The 14,875-nt window shown below is 63.0% G+C and overlaps 4 protein-coding genes across 4 annotated transcripts; 2 read left to right on the top strand and 2 right to left on the bottom strand.

Moving 5' to 3' along the window:
- Positions 1-3: 3 nt before the first annotated feature.
- CHLRE_02g081550v5 (uncharacterized protein) lies at positions 4-2,534 on the bottom strand. Its single transcript, XM_043059245.1, has 5 exons — positions 2,298-2,534; positions 1,773-1,852; positions 1,447-1,512; positions 1,051-1,134; positions 4-811 (listed from the first exon to the last, which is right to left on the bottom strand). Exons 1-5 carry the CDS (start codon positions 2,493-2,495, stop codon positions 691-693), a joined length of 549 nt encoding a protein of 182 aa, XP_042926879.1. The 5' UTR covers positions 2,496-2,534; the 3' UTR covers positions 4-690.
- Positions 2,535-2,582: 48 nt separating this feature from the next.
- CHLRE_02g081500v5 (uncharacterized protein) lies at positions 2,583-7,324 on the bottom strand. The gene is made up of 9 exons (XM_001701640.2): positions 7,120-7,324; positions 6,824-6,897; positions 6,019-6,187; positions 5,624-5,754; positions 5,127-5,274; positions 4,636-4,771; positions 4,110-4,198; positions 3,840-3,911; positions 2,583-3,425 (listed from the first exon to the last, which is right to left on the bottom strand). Exons 1-9 carry the CDS (start codon positions 7,183-7,185, stop codon positions 3,168-3,170), a joined length of 1,143 nt encoding a protein of 380 aa, XP_001701692.2. The 5' UTR covers positions 7,186-7,324; the 3' UTR covers positions 2,583-3,167.
- A 100-nt stretch (positions 7,325-7,424) lies between these two features.
- On the top strand, positions 7,425-10,276 carry CHLRE_02g081450v5 (uncharacterized protein). Its single transcript, XM_001701839.2, has 6 exons — positions 7,425-7,836; positions 8,101-8,450; positions 8,684-8,866; positions 9,108-9,265; positions 9,569-9,704; positions 9,875-10,276. Exons 1-6 carry the CDS (start codon positions 7,614-7,616, stop codon positions 9,923-9,925), a joined length of 1,101 nt encoding a protein of 366 aa, XP_001701891.2. The 5' UTR covers positions 7,425-7,613; the 3' UTR covers positions 9,926-10,276.
- Positions 10,277-10,364: 88 nt separating this feature from the next.
- On the top strand, positions 10,365-14,875 carry CHLRE_02g081400v5 (uncharacterized protein). Its single transcript, XM_043059244.1, has 8 exons — positions 10,365-10,817; positions 11,148-11,421; positions 11,666-11,998; positions 12,234-12,365; positions 12,544-12,713; positions 12,985-13,168; positions 13,397-13,940; positions 14,121-14,875. The coding sequence occupies exons 1-8, from the start codon at positions 10,801-10,803 to the stop codon at positions 14,303-14,305; spliced, it is 1,839 nt and encodes a 612-aa protein (XP_042926878.1). The 5' UTR covers positions 10,365-10,800; the 3' UTR covers positions 14,306-14,875.

Genomic DNA, 14,875 nt, shown 5'->3' with positions numbered 1-14,875 from the left:
GACTGCAGCCAGGAGGTAACAACATCAATTGCGCATTATATCCCAGCTCAGCGGTGCAGCCCCCATCCAAGCAGAGCCACACTCCCTCGGTCCATGCGCTCCCACAACAACTTCCAACATCCTCAGCAGTCAACACGTTCCCCGCGTCATGCACACACGTGTGCGTGCGCCACACATATGCCTGTTGCTTGTCGCCCACAAATACAACACACGCACAAGAACACTACAACAGTACATAGTGACATTGCAGCAGACCCCCTTCTACACATGCGTGCATCCATGTCTTCAGCTTTGATCACCCACCGCCGTGCACCAAACACTGCACTGCTGCAGCCACACGCCATGATGCAATGCCCCTCCGTCAACAACACCTGTTCAAGCAACCCGTCTGCCGGGCACCGAACAGTCAAGAAGCATCCAGCAGCATCCTCATCATGCCCCGCACAGCCGCACTATTACACTTTCCCCCCAACACACACACGCACACACACACACACACACACACACACACACACATACACACACAGTGTCTTTGCGTAATGTTTTCCTAGTGCTCTTTAACACACACAACGCAACGTCCCGGTCCACGCCCCCAAGATCAGTCCACCCTAGCACTGGAAACGGCTACAAACCCCAAACCCCAACACACACACGCTCGCACCCCCCCATCCGCAATCCCCACCGCCTTCGTCACCGGTGCTCCGCCATGGCCGCCGCCGCCATCATGCCGCGCACCCACTCCACGATGGTGGCGACGTTGCGCTCCAGGTCGTCCGTGTTGTCACTGGACATGGGCTTCACGATCTCGGGCCTGGGCGAGAGGGCAGGCGGCAGGCGGCAGGCGGCAGCACAGGGTGGGTGGCCGAGGGACCAGGAGCAGGAGGACGGGGCGGAGGATGAGGCGGCTGGCAGATAGGCAGGAGTGTGGCGGGGTGGCTGAGGGGCGGCAGGGCTGCACGCCGGGTACGGCAGCAGCTACGCCGTACTTGCCTACACGCCTGGCCTGTCCCCCACTGCGTTGGGCTGACCTCACCCCCCCAAGTGACTCACCTGTAGCTCTCCGACGCCTCCTCCATGACCACCATCATGATCTCGCACTCCACGTTCTCGCTGATCTTCTTAGCCGTGTAGCCGCTGCGTTTTGATTGGTGCAGTGCAGCGCCGCAGGCAGGAGGCCTCAGCGCAAAGAAACCAGTACCGTAACAGACAAACAGTGCCGTGTTCGGCACATATCTAGGCACGCGCTTGGAAGCCTGAGACCCGTGTCCCCTACTCCCCATGCACAGCTGCCCGCCTCCTGCATGCCTCCTCACGTCCAGCCGTCCGCACCACCGCCCAGGCACGCACGTCGCCGGCCCGTCGTGCAGCCACCCGCCGCCGCCACCCCTAACTGCACGCTAACCGCAAGTATGTCACTCGTTGTAACCGCAGCCAGCCGCCACCCACCGCTTTTGTAACCGGTCGTACAGCTCCGTGTTGTTGGCTTGCAGTACAATGACCAGGTCGAACCACCTGTGTACGACAGGTCGCAAGAAATCCCAAGAATGCAAGGGCACTTGGTCGCATTGTGCGTGTCCAGATCCCGTGCCCACCCACCCGAGCCCCAGAGCCTCCAGCACCGACGACCACACATGGAAACCAAACCGCGCAGTGGAGCCAGACGGAAGCGTTGGTGCCCCACCCGCACAGACATGCCCTCCACAGCTACCGCGCAGCTGCTGCGAGGGCCCGCCACGCCACGCCACGGCCACGCCACAAAGAGCCCACCCCACCTCTCCGGGAAGAAGTCGCAGCCGTGGTGGTCCACCACACAGCCGCCCTCAGCCATAACGTCCTCCAGCGCATCAACCACCTAGGTGGGGGTGGGCGTCAGAGCCAGGTACAGGGGAGAGCACAGCTGAGTGGTCGGAAGGGGGCGGGGCGGTGTGTACACGGTGTATTGAGCGGTGGGGCGGTTCGACTCGCACGTGAGGACGCCATGTTTGCAGGGGTGAGCGCGCGTTGAGGCATTTGGACTGGGGAGCTGTGTGTGGTTTAGAGCTGCGTTAATTGATACCAAGGGGGGGCCGGTATGTGCGGCGGTGTCTGTGCCTGTCGGGGCAGCCTTGGAAGGTGTGGGGCTCCCGGGCTGCCACGGGTGTTGCGCGCTACTCGGAGTGCACTGCAGCATGCCCCGCGCCCCTATGGCTAAATTCTTATGCATATGTCTGTGCTGAAAATGGCGTAATACACAGCTCGACCAGACAGCGACTCCGCGGCCGCCTGCAGCATGCTCCGCCGTCGACGGCCCAGCATACCTTGTCTTCGTCGATGTCGAAGCAGTCGAATTCCGCGTTCCACCCTGAGTGTAGGTTTTTTTCGCGCACCCACTCGCCAACGTTTATGTGACGAAAGCCGAGCTCCTGAGCCACCATTTCAGAAGTGGTGGTCTTGCCGGTGCCTGGCGTTCCCGTAATCAGGACATTGGGTCGCCCACGTTGAGTTTGACCGCTCATGGTCGCGTATGTGTTGTGAAAGGGGTGAAGTTACGTGAAAAGCAGCAATGTGACTGCGAGGCTGAGTTAGCGCCCGGATAGATTCAGTAAAACAAGTTTAAATGTGAAGCATGTGAATCTCAGTTCAGCTATTGCGTTGACGGGCTTACGCCCGATAGTTTGCCGGTTAACACCAGACGCCCATCGGGGCGCCTTGATCCTCCACGATCCCCCCTCCACGCAGCACGCGGCCCCTACCGCCTACATCCTATTAACTGGGCCATGGTAGGGCCAAACCGCCAGACATTCTAACTAATATGTCACTATGAGCCGGCGTATGACCGGCCGCCCCGCACACCATCAGTGGGTTCCAGGCGAACCCAGCACACCGACAAAACACACACACGCACGGCAGCTGCTGCTCCTGCCTGAAATGTACAACGCATGCACCACATGGGCAATCCATGACATCTATGCATACAGACGCTTAACCCTGAAGCTGACTGAGCTCAACGCATGCCGCACACCTCTTCGCTAGGAGGCAATGCTTCAGGTCCGCATGCAGGGAGCAGGCCAAACCCATCCGCTCCGCTGCCGCTACAGCCCGCCGCCATCCACACACTATCACTAGACGCACCCTATCCTCTGCTACAGGCGGCTCCACATCCCCCTTTGTCCATCTCCTCCCGCCTCTCACCGCCCCTCACCCCCTTGGTCCGGCGAAACGGTGTCCGAATCCTTCCGAGCCAACAACGCCTCCCGCTCCTTCCCGTCTTTCCCGTGCCCGCCGCCCCGCCCCCCTCCTCCACCGCCCTCCGCCCCTGCTGCCGCCGGCTTCTTCCCGGTGCGCTGCAGCGTGTACAGCGCCACCGCCACCGCCACGCCACCCACCAGGTACTTCCAACTCATGGGCTTAGGGAACACCACGAACGACAGCACAACCTGGCACACCTGTGTGTGTGGGAGCGTTGAGCGGGGGGGGGGGGGGGTTGAGAGGGTGTGTGTGCGTGTTGCACAAGGAACACAAGGCGCACAGAAAGTGTATGCGATGCAGCAACGCGACGTGTGTGTGTGTGTGTGTGTGTGTGTTGAGCGTGTGGGCGTTGAGGGGGTGGGTGGGTTGTGGGAGGTACGGGGTTGGTGCGGGGAAGTGGAGGGATTCTGAGAAACAGAAGGGAAAGAGGAGGGAGGGTTACTGGGCTGGGTGGTGGATGGGGAGTTATCGCTGTATGGCCAGCACGCGGTGCAGGGCGCATTGGGCGTGCCGGATGAAGCATTCAACAGTAGTACAGGGCAGCGGGCGGTCCCTACTCCCAGCTTCGCCCCCGCTCCCAACTTCACCCCCGCTCCCAACTTCCGTCTCACCTTGCGCATGGACTTGACCACCTCGGCGTTGGTGGCGCCAAAGTGCTTTATGAGCAACAGGATTAGGCACACCTGCGGAGCGCACACACCGGCAGGCGGACAGACAGGCAGACATGTATTTCAAGACACGTACGGTATGGAGCTGCTGCTGCCTCGGCTTGCAGCTCCTGTGAGCCTGCCACTGCGCCTCGTTTACACGGTGGCACTCGGCGAAGGCACACAGCACTTCGCGTCCTCCCTCCCTCCCTCCCTCCATTCCACAGCTCTCACCGTGACGTATCCCAGCACTGAGAAGGCGCAGATGAAGGGCACCGTCTCGCGGTGCTGCAGCGAGTGGGTCAGGGCGCGGCCCAGCTCGCCTGCGCGGTCAGGTGCGCACGGGTGTGGGTGGGGTAGCAAGACTGGTTTAGGGGGGGTTCCGGGGCTGTTGATACCAGCCCAGCCCCGCCCAGCCCCGCCAAAACCAAACCAAACCAAGCCAAATTGTGTGGGGGGGTTACTTTTTTCCAATCCCAAAGAAACCAAGGCCCAGAAGCACCAGCCCACGGAGCGCGGAGGAGGGGGGGCAAGCGGCATGTGCAGCCAGCACCCAAAGTCTTGCCCAACCACCCCGCCCGCCCATCCTCCACAAGCTGCTTGTCACAGGTCGATTCGCAGCCACAAGCCCGCTCGGCCTCCAGCCTCCATCGCAGACTCATGCCCCCGACGCCACCAGCTAGCAGCTGGCCACCTCGTCGCCCCGTGCCCCATGCCACCCCGGTGCCCTGCGCAGCCCTGTGCCGCCGCTGCCACCCACCGCTGATGCACAGCACCACAAAGGACTCGGCGGCGGCGAAGAGCGAGAGGTAGGTCATCACCTCAGCGTGGGAGGCGGGTGTGCGAATGCGGAAGAACTGCCGCTCCTCCAGATTGGCAGTCAGGGCGTCACACACCTGCGCGCGCGCGTGTGTGTGTGTGTGTGTGTGTGTGTGTGTGTGTGTGTGTTAGAGAGCACAAGGCAAGAAACGCACAGGACAGTATGCACGTGCGTATGCGGGCAGGGTTGGGACCTTCTGCTTCCGATCGCTCCACTGACACAACCACGGCCCAAGACTCTCCCGTCCTGCCGTGCCCTGCCCTTGAAGAGCCCTGCCCGCTCCTTACCCGCTCCCCTTCCCACCCAACCCCCTACTGCGCACTCCCCTTTCCCCACCCCACCCCCACCCCATCCCCACCCCATCCCCACCCCACCCCCACCCCATCCACACTCCCCTCCCTTCCCCTACAACCCACACCCCACCCACCCACCAGCGCCAGCCCGATGAGCCCCACGCCAATGCCGCTGAAGTTGGGTGCGCCGCCCGCCGCGTCGCCCGCCGTGAACAGCGTGATGCCGGCCACCAGCAGCAGGCCCGCGCAGTACTGCAGCGCACTGTAGCGCTGGCCCACCACCAGGCTGCGGAGGGGGGGGAGGGTTGTAAATTCCAGCCCAAAGTAAACCAAACCAAGCTAAAACGAGCGGAGCACAGGTGGAGGCGTTAGTTGCAAGTGATGCTAGGGGGAGAAGGGAGGGGAGGTGGAGGGGTTGTGAGTACCCGCCCAAACTAAACCGAACCCAATGCAAAAGGGGTAAGGGAGGTGGTGCTGAAGAGGCGTGGACGTGGGCGCGAGTGTGTACGGAGTAAGGGCCAGGGCGAGGCGTCGGTAAGCACAGCGGGCAGGGCGGTGCGCGCCATAGGAACTGTCTACCATGCCCTGTGAACTCCCACGGTCAACCCGCCGCTTGCCCCTCCTGCTCCTCCCACCTCCTGAACGCCATGACTGGAAGGACCCGGCAGCTCTTGAACACGATGCGTGTGGTGTAGTTGAGGTAGTTGAGCGCCCAGTTGGTGAAGTAGGCGCCGCCCATGGCCAACAACGACACACCCGCGTAGTCCTGAGCGGGGAGGGGGTGGGGTGGGTCAGGTGAGGGAGGGGGGACGCGTGCCAGAGCCCAACGCAGAGCTCCCACGATACAACAGAGGCGGTGGGCCAAGGCAGTGGGCCGCCCCGCCTCCCGACCCGCGCTTCCCTCGGGCTGCCTCTCAACCACCCACACTCCCTGTCAAGCCTCAACGCATCCGTTCCAATGCACTCTTACAACACCTCCCCACCACCCTACATGCTCCTCCTCTTGTGCTCTGCTACATCAAGCACCCACCCTCAGAGCCGCGTTGCGTTTGAAGCTGCGAGTGGCGGCGCTCTCCGCCAGCCCGCAGGCCGAGAAGGTCAGGTAAGTAATGAACGTCATCCAGCCGCCATACGTGAATCCGTCTATGTTGAACACCTTTTCTTGGAGCGTGGAGAAACCCAGTGCTGAAGCGATAGAGCTGCGGAGGGGGAGGGCGAGGCGTTTGCGGGGGGTCACAAGGCGCGCAAGTGGGGAGGCGAGTGAGTGCTGGCCGCAAGAGGATGCAGCCCTGGGGGCCCATCCTCTGGAGCCCCGTGGCTGCGTTGGCTGTGTGCGGCGGGATGTGTACAAGAGAGGGCGCCAGCCTTGCTGTCAGCCCCTGCTGCTGAGTATCCAAGACTGGAACGCCCGCGCCCTCCTCACGGCACGTCGCCGCATAGCGACTGCCTTTCTGCGGTGGCCGCAAACTGTTGCTGCAGCTCGAGCGGTAGCCGCCCCTGCTGCCGCCGCCACAGCCGCAAGCACGAGGCGTGCGTGGCGTGTGCTGCCTCGGCACCTCTGGTGGAGTTTGCCAGTGACACCATATCGGAGCCCCAGTCCCTTGAAAGGCCCGCTTTTACGCACACCCGCAGTCCTTCGACCACCACAGAGCTGCCCTCGCATTCCTAGCCCCGAAGCTCGCACATAAAAGCCGTCACACCATATGCATGCCCAGGTTGCGGACTAGGCACGCCCGCCTTGATGTGCCTCGGCAGGTCATGTCACTCCGCCCCGCCCCTGACTTGCTGCCGCCTGCACCGCCGGCGCTGCCGCGCGCGGCACCCTCCCTACGCACCCTATTGCCAAGGCCATAAAGAACGCTGTCTGACTCCGGGCCGCCTTTGAAGAAGGTTTCCCTGCGGAGTCGGCCTGCGGGAGGCAAGACGCTGGCGGGTTACGGGTCTGGCGCGGCAGAAGGCACGCGCGCCTCGCGTGGCTGTTGCCGCCAGTCGTCAGCAAGCGATGACCTCAGCGGCGCCAACCCAGCTAATCAGTTTCAGTTGTACAACGTGCGGCTCCCCCCAACCGGCTGGCAGGGGCAGGGAAGCGACCTGGGCTAGAATGCGGGCCTCGACATGACCTTTAACTCACCCCTGACTCCACGTCTGCTCGCGCCACGATGACATATGCATTATCTTCTGACTTCTCTTTGACCATTGCAACTATGGCGGCGTGCGAAGCACAACCAGCCCGCTACTGCTGCAGCAAAATCGAGTTGGCCGGATCCGGCTCGGTTAAGCAATTAAATTGTCACAGCTCATAATAACTGGTAAAGGGTAATAGGTGTAGGTTTCACTTTGTCGAAAGGGGCTGCTGGCAGCGAAGGAAAGGTCTGCATGAAAGAGCCCATCATCCCGCGAAACAATCATGCCTGGTTGGCAGCTCGTTTCATTCCGCACACACGCGCCCTTAACGCTGACACTATTTCGAGGTGCAAAATAGGCGCTGTCCCGGGCTCCCCACGACCATCAGTATCACTCAAGAACACCTCTTTAAGGGCTTCAAAACGCGCGATGGCGCATCGTTAACATATCATACACACATCACGCACAGACGCACCAATTATGGCTCTCGCATTCGCAGCGATGCGGTGCGCGACTGGTGCGACCGCGTCGCTGCTGCCCGCCGCGCGGAGCTGGGCCGTTAGCATGCTTACTTCTGGACTAGATCATGGCCTTGGAGTGTCTGTACTGGGAGGAGGACCGCTTCCAGGCTTGCTAGCTCGGGCACGGCACGACAGCGCGTTGGCGCAGCGGGCGTCGGAGCAGGTGGTGCCTCCGGAGATTCTGAGGGAGCTCCAGCAACTAGGTGCGTGCGCGTACGTTGGGGTGCTACAAGCTATTGAATGAGCAGGCAGCAAAGGGATGCGCACACGTGAAGGCAATGGCTGGCAAGCCTGGGGGGCCGGCGCGTTGTGCAGCAAAGCACGCCGGAGTCCACGCTGCAGCTACCATCACCCTTGTCCCGGCCGTGCGCCCCATCCTCCACTTATGCCCCGGCCTGCACGTCGCTCCAAACTTTCACATCCTTATCCCTCAACGCCGTCATGCTGCCATGCACATATGCATGCAGAGGGCTCGCTGAATGACGCGGCACGCCTGGACGGCCGGCGGCGCAGCAGCCTGCGGCTATCACAGTCCACGCTGCCCCTCCCGCTGCCAACACACACCGTGGAGCCCGGGCTCCCCGCGCTGGATGCGCACGTGCGGCCCCGCTCAGCCACCGGCGGCACCGCCTGCAAATGGCTGCGGCGGGCGGGTCGCGTGCCTGGCCGGGTGCACTCGCTGCCGGGCGCGGACGCGAGGGCGGGGGCGGCGGCTGGGCACAGCGAGGACCAGGGGGCGAGCAGCAGCAGTAGCAACATCAACAATAACAACAACAAGTTACTTGTGCACTTCTCGGAGGGCGACGTTGCCAAGCTGGTGCGTGATAGAGGCTGAGGAGGGAGGTGTATGGAGTGGAGGGTAGAGAGGCGCGGACAGCTCCCTGTGGTTCTGCAGGGGGATAGAGGTACACAATGCATCAAACGAAGTGGTCACGCGGATTTGAGGCGGCGCCAAGGTCATCACAGGCTCATGAGCTGCGTCCACGATGGCTCCAACACCCAACCACCCTGTCACCCGATGTGCATGAGCTCCCTGCACTGCCGACGCAGATCCGCACCTTTGGTCGCAACGGCTGCACGGCGCGGGTGCTGCAGCTCAACCTCGTGGCGCCGGACGCGGCGGCCAGCGACTCTGGGGCCGAGCAAGCGGCGCAGGCGGACGCGGGGCGCAGTGGTGAGGGCACCAGCGGCAGCACCAGCGGCACACAACTGGGCATGCTACGCGTGAAGCCGGTGCGTGCTGTCGTGGTATTGGTAGCGTTGGGCGGGGGCTGGGCGGGATCTGCTCACGGGCACAGTCACGTGCACGCATGGGCCCACATGGGTGCCGCAGGGTGCCTACACACGCACATCTCAGATAAAACGCCAGAAAACTTCCTGCGTTACTCCCTCTCCAATGAAAGCTGCCTCCCTGCTACGCATCCCTTGGGCTCGGACACGTGAACCCGTGTCCCGTCCGCTGCCGCCCCCGCAGACACGCGTGTTCGTGAACGCCGTGACGCAGCGTGTGGAGGGCCTGGACCTGATTTACTGCCCGCCCGAGCGGCAGGTGCTGGTGGACGTGCCCGTGCGGCTGCTGAACGACGACCTGGCGCCCGGGGTCAAGAAGGGCGGCTGGATTGCGCTGTTCAAGTGAGGCGGGCGATGCTGGCCGGTCGTGTGTGTGGGTGTTGGCAAGCGGGGAGAAAAGAGCACACACACACACACACGGGGCGCTGAGGAGGTCATCAGGCCATTGGGCAATCGAGTGCGTGTGGCATGTTGAGTGGTCCCAGGGCTTAGTCAAGGCGATCCTGCAGGGTGTGTGTAGTCGTTATGCGGGCAGGACGCGATGCCAGGCCAGGGAGCCAGCACGGCTGTTATTGCATGAATGGAAGCCATGTGATGGTGACTGACGCGCGGACCTGGTGTGTCGTGGCCTCGTTATACCCGCAGGCGCACGGTGCGGTACAAGGCGCTTGGCGGTGCCATCCCGCCGTACATCGAGGTCAACGTACGGAACATGGATCTCGACCAAGACATGCTGGTACGGGACATGCCCATCCCGCCCGGCACCAAGCTGTACGAAAAGGTACGGACGTGTGCATGTCAGCAATAGCAAATAGTTGTGCTTGTGGCTTGCGCTCTCGGCAGTCCGGGAAGTGCCGTGCGCGAAGCCGTGTGCCCCCGTGGCTGCCGTATGCAAAACGCGTGAAACAGCTGTCTTGTCCTCTTCCCTTAAGAAATTCTTTACTACTGCAGGACTACAACGCGCCGGTGCTGCGATGCACCACTGATGTGGGCAAGGACTAAGCATGGGGGAGCTGGTGGAGGAGGCCACTGGAGTTGGCGGGAGTTAGGGTTTGCTGCGTTGGTTGGAAATGCTGACGCGGTGACTCTGGAGCTGACTGTGTGGTAGCATAGTTGTGTGCGAACATGTGTTATCTAGTCCAATGTGCAAACAGGAGAGCTGTGGAGGCGAGGGGCAGTGCAGAAGTCGAGCGGTCGGGGCTTTTTAGGGCTGTCTTGCGTTTCGCTGGGCCAGCGCGGGAGTTTGCGCCGGCATAGCGCAATTACCAAGTTGTTAGATTCATTCTGACGGTCGTCGGACTCTGGGAGCGAGCGCAAGGCCCCTCCCGCCCTTGTGACGACAGGCTGACGGGATTGGACCAGTCGACACCCTGAGCCCCCTTGTTTTAGCCCGTCGTCTTGCGCGTCAGCAAAACATCGACACAACCTGCCAGCTACCGTCGGTACAGTAACAGCGCGCGAACGACGCACCAATGCCTTGTCCCTTCTTGCTACGCATTTATGTGGGCACGGGTGGGAGCCACACACATCGGGACTACGCTTTCCTGCCCCTTGCCATGTTCCATCACGAGTCGACACCCTGAGCCCCCTTGTTTTAGCCCGTCGTCTTGGACGCATAAACAAAACAACACTTGTCCCAGCATAGCCAGTCACTTCATACGCACGGCCGCTCCTAGAAGTGTTTAGCTTGCTAGAGCTCTTCACCTTTGCGGGTCGACCGCGCCGTTGGCTCACGACCGTGCAAACATACCAATTTAAAGCCTTGCGCTAATCGATTTATTAGCGGCTCACGCGGCTTGCTCGGCGCTCCCGTCTGCGGTCCTCCTAAAGAGCAGACAAGCCAGTGGTTCAGCAGCGCCTGGCCACCTGCGGCAGGAATGAGCCCCTCCATCTGGTGCGTCATTTGCAGAAAGATTCACACGTTGGTTTTCACATGTTTTTCGTATGGGGGAAAGGGAACGACCTTGATTGCGGACTTGCTTGCAATTTTTGTCAACGGCGCTGTGCCTGGGGAGATGTGCTTACTGAAGCAGTGGCAAGCCTATTGGTTGCTGGGTGGTCATTTGGGCCGTGAGCGGGTGGTTGCGCGGTGTACCGGCCGACGGCTGGCAGCAGAGGTGTTGCGTCAGGGCGCAGACACGATTACCCGACCTCTCTAGGCCCTCCTTCTCTGACACTCCCCTGACACCTCGCCACCCACATCTCCTTCTGCTTATGCACGCAGCCGAACATCCTGCGAGGCAGATCCCGCGCCAGCGCCGGCGCCCGCTGCGGGCCCTACGCTTGTCAATGGAAATGGCGCCAGCCCGAACGGCCATTCCGCGGGATGCTCCACCAGCGGTCGCAGCGCAGCTTCCCCCGTTGACTGGTCAAAGGTCCGTCTGGGCGTTGACCCGGCCCCCACCATGTTCGTTGCCAACTGGTCGGCTGAGAGCTGCTGCTGGGACGGCGGGCAGCTGGTGCCGTACGGGCCGCTGCATCTGCTGCCGGCTGCGCAGGTGCGTGCATCCCAGTAGAAAGAGGGGAGAGGAGCGGCGTATGTGTGTGTGCAGGAGGAGTGCATCGGGTCCACCGGCCAGCAGGCAGGCAGAAGCAGCAGTAATGGAGCAGCAGCAGCACTGGCCTGCGAAGTCGGAGTTGCGGCCATGCAGCCATGCCTGAGCGCGCGCCAGGGGCCCAAGCGGCAAGCCCCCCACGCGTTTGCCCCCATCACTTTTTCCATGGCCCTCTTCTGTCCCGCAGGTGCTCAACTACGGGCAGTCCATCTTTGAGGGCATGAAGGCCTACCGCCAGGCCGACGCCCCCGCCCCCGTCCCTGCCTCCGCCCCTGCCTCAATCCCCACCTCCGCACCATCTGCATCGTCAGCAGCGGCGCCAGCACAAGCGGCGGCATCCACACCAACCGACGGAGCTGCAGGCGAGCAGCAGCAGCAGCAGCAGCACATCCTGCTGTTCCGACCCGAGGCCAACGCGGCACGCTTCGAGGCGGGCGCGGCGCGCATGTGCATGCCGCCGGTGCCGCCGGAAATGTTCCTGGCGGCTGTGCACGCCGTGGTGCGAGCCAACGCCGACTGGGTGCGTGAGGCTGAGGGGCTGGGGGGGGCCTGCGTGGGGAGGCTGGCGGGAGGGGCACGGGACTGGGATTGTGGGACTGGGAGTGTGAGGGGCTGGGGGGCTTGGGGCTGTGTCGCTGGGCTCGTTCCCATGACGCTGCTGCACGCCACAGGGCGCACACACGAATACACGAACACACGGTTGCTTACGATTGCGTTTCGCTTCAACACACACGTGTGCGCTGTCGCTGCCGCAGGTGCCGCCCTCCTGCCGTGGCTCCCTGTACGTGCGGCCTCTGCTGCTGGGCACGGGGCCGCTGCTGGGGCTGTGCCCCGCGCCCTCCTACACCTTCGTGGTGTACGCAGTGCCCGTGGGCGGCCGCGCCAAGGTGCGTGTGTGTGCGTGTGTGTGCGTGTTAGACAGCACAAGAGCACTCACGCAGGGTGCTTTAGGTGTCAGGAAAGCGCAAGGGGAACTGTGTGTGTGCCTCTGCATCGGCGGACCGCTTCAACTTGACTGTGTAAGGAACCAACCGGCACCCGCGCCCCATTACCGCCCTGGCGCAGGAGGGCCGGCTCACGGCTCTGGACTTCCTGATCCACGACTCGCTGCACCGCGCCGCCCCCCGCGGCGTGGGCTCCACCAAGGCCGCCGGCAACTACAGCCCCTGCCTGATGGCGCAGGCGCAGGCGCGAGCGCAGGGCTGCACCGACTGCATCTACCTGGACGCGCGCAGGTGGGTTAGCGTGGGAGGAGTGTGGGAAGATGGGGTGTGTGGAGTGTGAAGGTGTCAGGGCGGAGGTGGGGTTGAGAGGGCGTGAGAGTGCGCGGGTGGGTGAAGGTGCGGGTGCGGGAAATCCACCATCACTGTTTGGCAACTGGTCGTGAGCGCCTGACCTTTCTGTCTTCAAAGCCTACTGTCGCCGCTGTTAGTCCAACAAATTCCAAACCAGGCCACCCAAACAAAACCCATCTGAATGTACCACCATCACGCCACACCTCCGCAGTGACACCTATCTGGAGGAGGGCTCGGGCTGCAACGTGTTCGCCACCCACGGCCGCGTGCTGACCACGCCGCCCGCCGCCGGCTCCATCCTGCCAGGCATCACACGCGCCAGCCTGCTGCAGCTGGCGGGGGCGCTGGGCTATGTGGTGCGGGAGGACAACATCAGCGTGGAGGCCGCACTGGCGGTGAGTCGGGGGGGGGGGGGGCGGGGGGTTCGGTGGATGGGGGTAAGCAAGGGAGGAAAGGGGAGGGGGGCGGGGCTGGGTGGGGTGAAGAGGGGATAAGGGAGTAATGGGAATGGGAATGGTGGTGGGGTGGGAGGGTGAACGGAACATGGGCAGCATATCGCTCGCTTTCTATGCACCCACGCACTTGCTCCTACTCACCGCCCACGCACCGTTGTGCCCTCACAGGCCGATGAGATGTTCGCCAGCGGCACAGCCATGGTGGTCCAGCCCATCGGCTCGCTCACCTACAAGGGCCGCCGAGTGCAGTTCACACGCACCAGCAGCCCCGCCCCCTCACCTGCCGCCGACACCAGCAGCGGCGCCACCGCAACCGCAAACGGGGCCGCGCCTGCTACAGCCAATGGCACCGCGCCTGCTACAGCCAACGGCGGCAGCAGCACCAGCCACGACGCCGAGGCGCCGGAGGCGGACGGCGAGCCCACCCCCACCAGCCCCAGCCGCAGTAGCAGCAGCTGCGCCAGCGGCAGTAGCAGCCTGGACGCGGCGGGCGGCCTGCTGTCGTACGGCTACAGCACGGGCGTTGTACGGCTGTCGGAGGAGCAGCGGCGGGCGCTGGAGGCGGCGGCGCCGCCGCCGGAGCCGGGCTCCCTGCCTCCGGGCGTGGGGCCGGTGGCTCAGCGGCTGTATGGGCTGTTGACGGGGATCCAGTACGGCAGGGTGGCGGACCCGTTCGGCTGGGCGGTGCCAGTGGACATGAACGGCCCCACGGGTGAGCGGCTGGGTGGGTTGCGGGGTGGGGTGGGGTGGGGTGGGGTGGGGTGGGTTTGGCGGGATCCGCAGCACCTTCCGGTAGTTAGCTGGGAGCTCTCCCAAGTCGTGCCTTGCCAATGCGCTGCCACCTTTGTATGTGAACGAAGGCAAAAACGCCAACCATCATGTGCCCCCGCAGAGGGCGAGCTGCACCTGGACCGCCTGCTCCCAGTGGAGGAGGTCGAGGCCGAGGAGGAGGCCGCGGAGGCGGCGCCGGAGGCGGGCGGCGCCAAGGCGGTCAAGAAGGCCGGTGCGGCGGCCGGCGCCGGCGGCGCCAAGGCTAACAAGCCTCACGCGGTTTTCGCTGACCCTAACCTGGAATGAGTGTGATGATCAATACGGCCATGTGGGCAGGCGGAGTGCGAGTGAGGCAAGCACGCAGTGAAGAGCACGGAGCATGTATGGGCGGACAGGGAGGCCCCAATTTTCAACGGGTATGGGGATGGATGAACCAACTGCATTACGGAGTAATAATTAAGCGACGTGACACGTGAGGGAAAGCTGTCGGCGAGAGGTAAAACGCTGGCCGCGGGCCTGCAAGTGTGGGGGCTGAAGTTTGAGCAGTTGGAAAGGCTGAGGAGCTTGCCGTGTTGAGGACAAGGTACCGGTAGCAAAGAATGAGCAGGCTGCGTAGGAAAGGAAACGAATGTTTTGAAGAGGGGTAGCTGGCAGGAGGACAGTAGTGTTGTGGGCAGTGGCAAATCGTTTTGGCGGTGGCTTTTGTGGCGTGATGCCTTACAAGTGTTGTTGTATACGCGATGGTGTTGCTGTGAGCTGATTTAAATCCTGTGCACTAGGGCCGATGGTAGCGGTGTGTGCAGCGCGGGTGATTCAGACGCATGCCGCCCGTGCTGGAAGGGCAATTTACAGACATGGGTGTAACACTTACTGTGG

Source organism: Chlamydomonas reinhardtii, chromosome 2 (genome assembly GCF_000002595.2).
Source record: "Chlamydomonas reinhardtii strain CC-503 cw92 mt+ chromosome 2, whole genome shotgun sequence".
Classification (NCBI taxonomy): domain Eukaryota; kingdom Viridiplantae; phylum Chlorophyta; class Chlorophyceae; order Chlamydomonadales; family Chlamydomonadaceae; genus Chlamydomonas; species Chlamydomonas reinhardtii.
This window is presented reverse-complemented; position numbering and strand designations above follow the sequence as displayed.

Excerpts from the sequence above, each read along its gene's own strand:
- CHLRE_02g081550v5 (XM_043059245.1), bottom strand. The coding sequence starts at position 2,495 with ATGAGCGGTCAAACTCAACGTGGGCGACCCAATGTCCTGATTACGGGA. Across the intron at positions 1,135-1,446 it reads TACGACCGGTTACAAAAGCG|CGGCTACACGGCTAAGAAGA; the intron begins GTGGGTGGCGGC and ends ATCAAAACGCAG. Across the intron at positions 812-1,050 it reads GAGGCGTCGGAGAGCTACAG|GCCCGAGATCGTGAAGCCCA; the intron begins GTGAGTCACTTG and ends CCTCTCGCCCAG.
- CHLRE_02g081500v5 (XM_001701640.2), bottom strand. The coding sequence starts at position 7,185 with ATGGTCAAAGAGAAGTCAGAAGATAATGCATATGTCATCGTGGCGCGA. Across the intron at positions 5,275-5,623 it reads CCAGTCATGGCGTTCAGGAG|CCTGGTGGTGGGCCAGCGCT; the intron begins GTGGGAGGAGCA and ends CCCCCTCCGCAG. Across the intron at positions 3,426-3,839 it reads TGGTCAAGTCCATGCGCAAG|GTGTGCCAGGTTGTGCTGTC; the intron begins GTGAGACGGAAG and ends CCACACACACAG.
- CHLRE_02g081450v5 (XM_001701839.2), top strand. The coding sequence starts at position 7,614 with ATGCGGTGCGCGACTGGTGCGACCGCGTCGCTGCTGCCCGCCGCGCGG. Across the intron at positions 8,451-8,683 it reads AGGGCGACGTTGCCAAGCTG|ATCCGCACCTTTGGTCGCAA; the intron begins GTGCGTGATAGA and ends CTGCCGACGCAG. Across the intron at positions 9,705-9,874 it reads GCACCAAGCTGTACGAAAAG|GACTACAACGCGCCGGTGCT; the intron begins GTACGGACGTGT and ends TTACTACTGCAG.
- CHLRE_02g081400v5 (XM_043059244.1), top strand. Across the intron at positions 11,422-11,665 it reads ATCTGCTGCCGGCTGCGCAG|GTGCTCAACTACGGGCAGTC; the intron begins GTGCGTGCATCC and ends TCTGTCCCGCAG. Across the intron at positions 13,941-14,120 it reads GGACATGAACGGCCCCACGG|AGGGCGAGCTGCACCTGGAC; the intron begins GTGAGCGGCTGG and ends GTGCCCCCGCAG.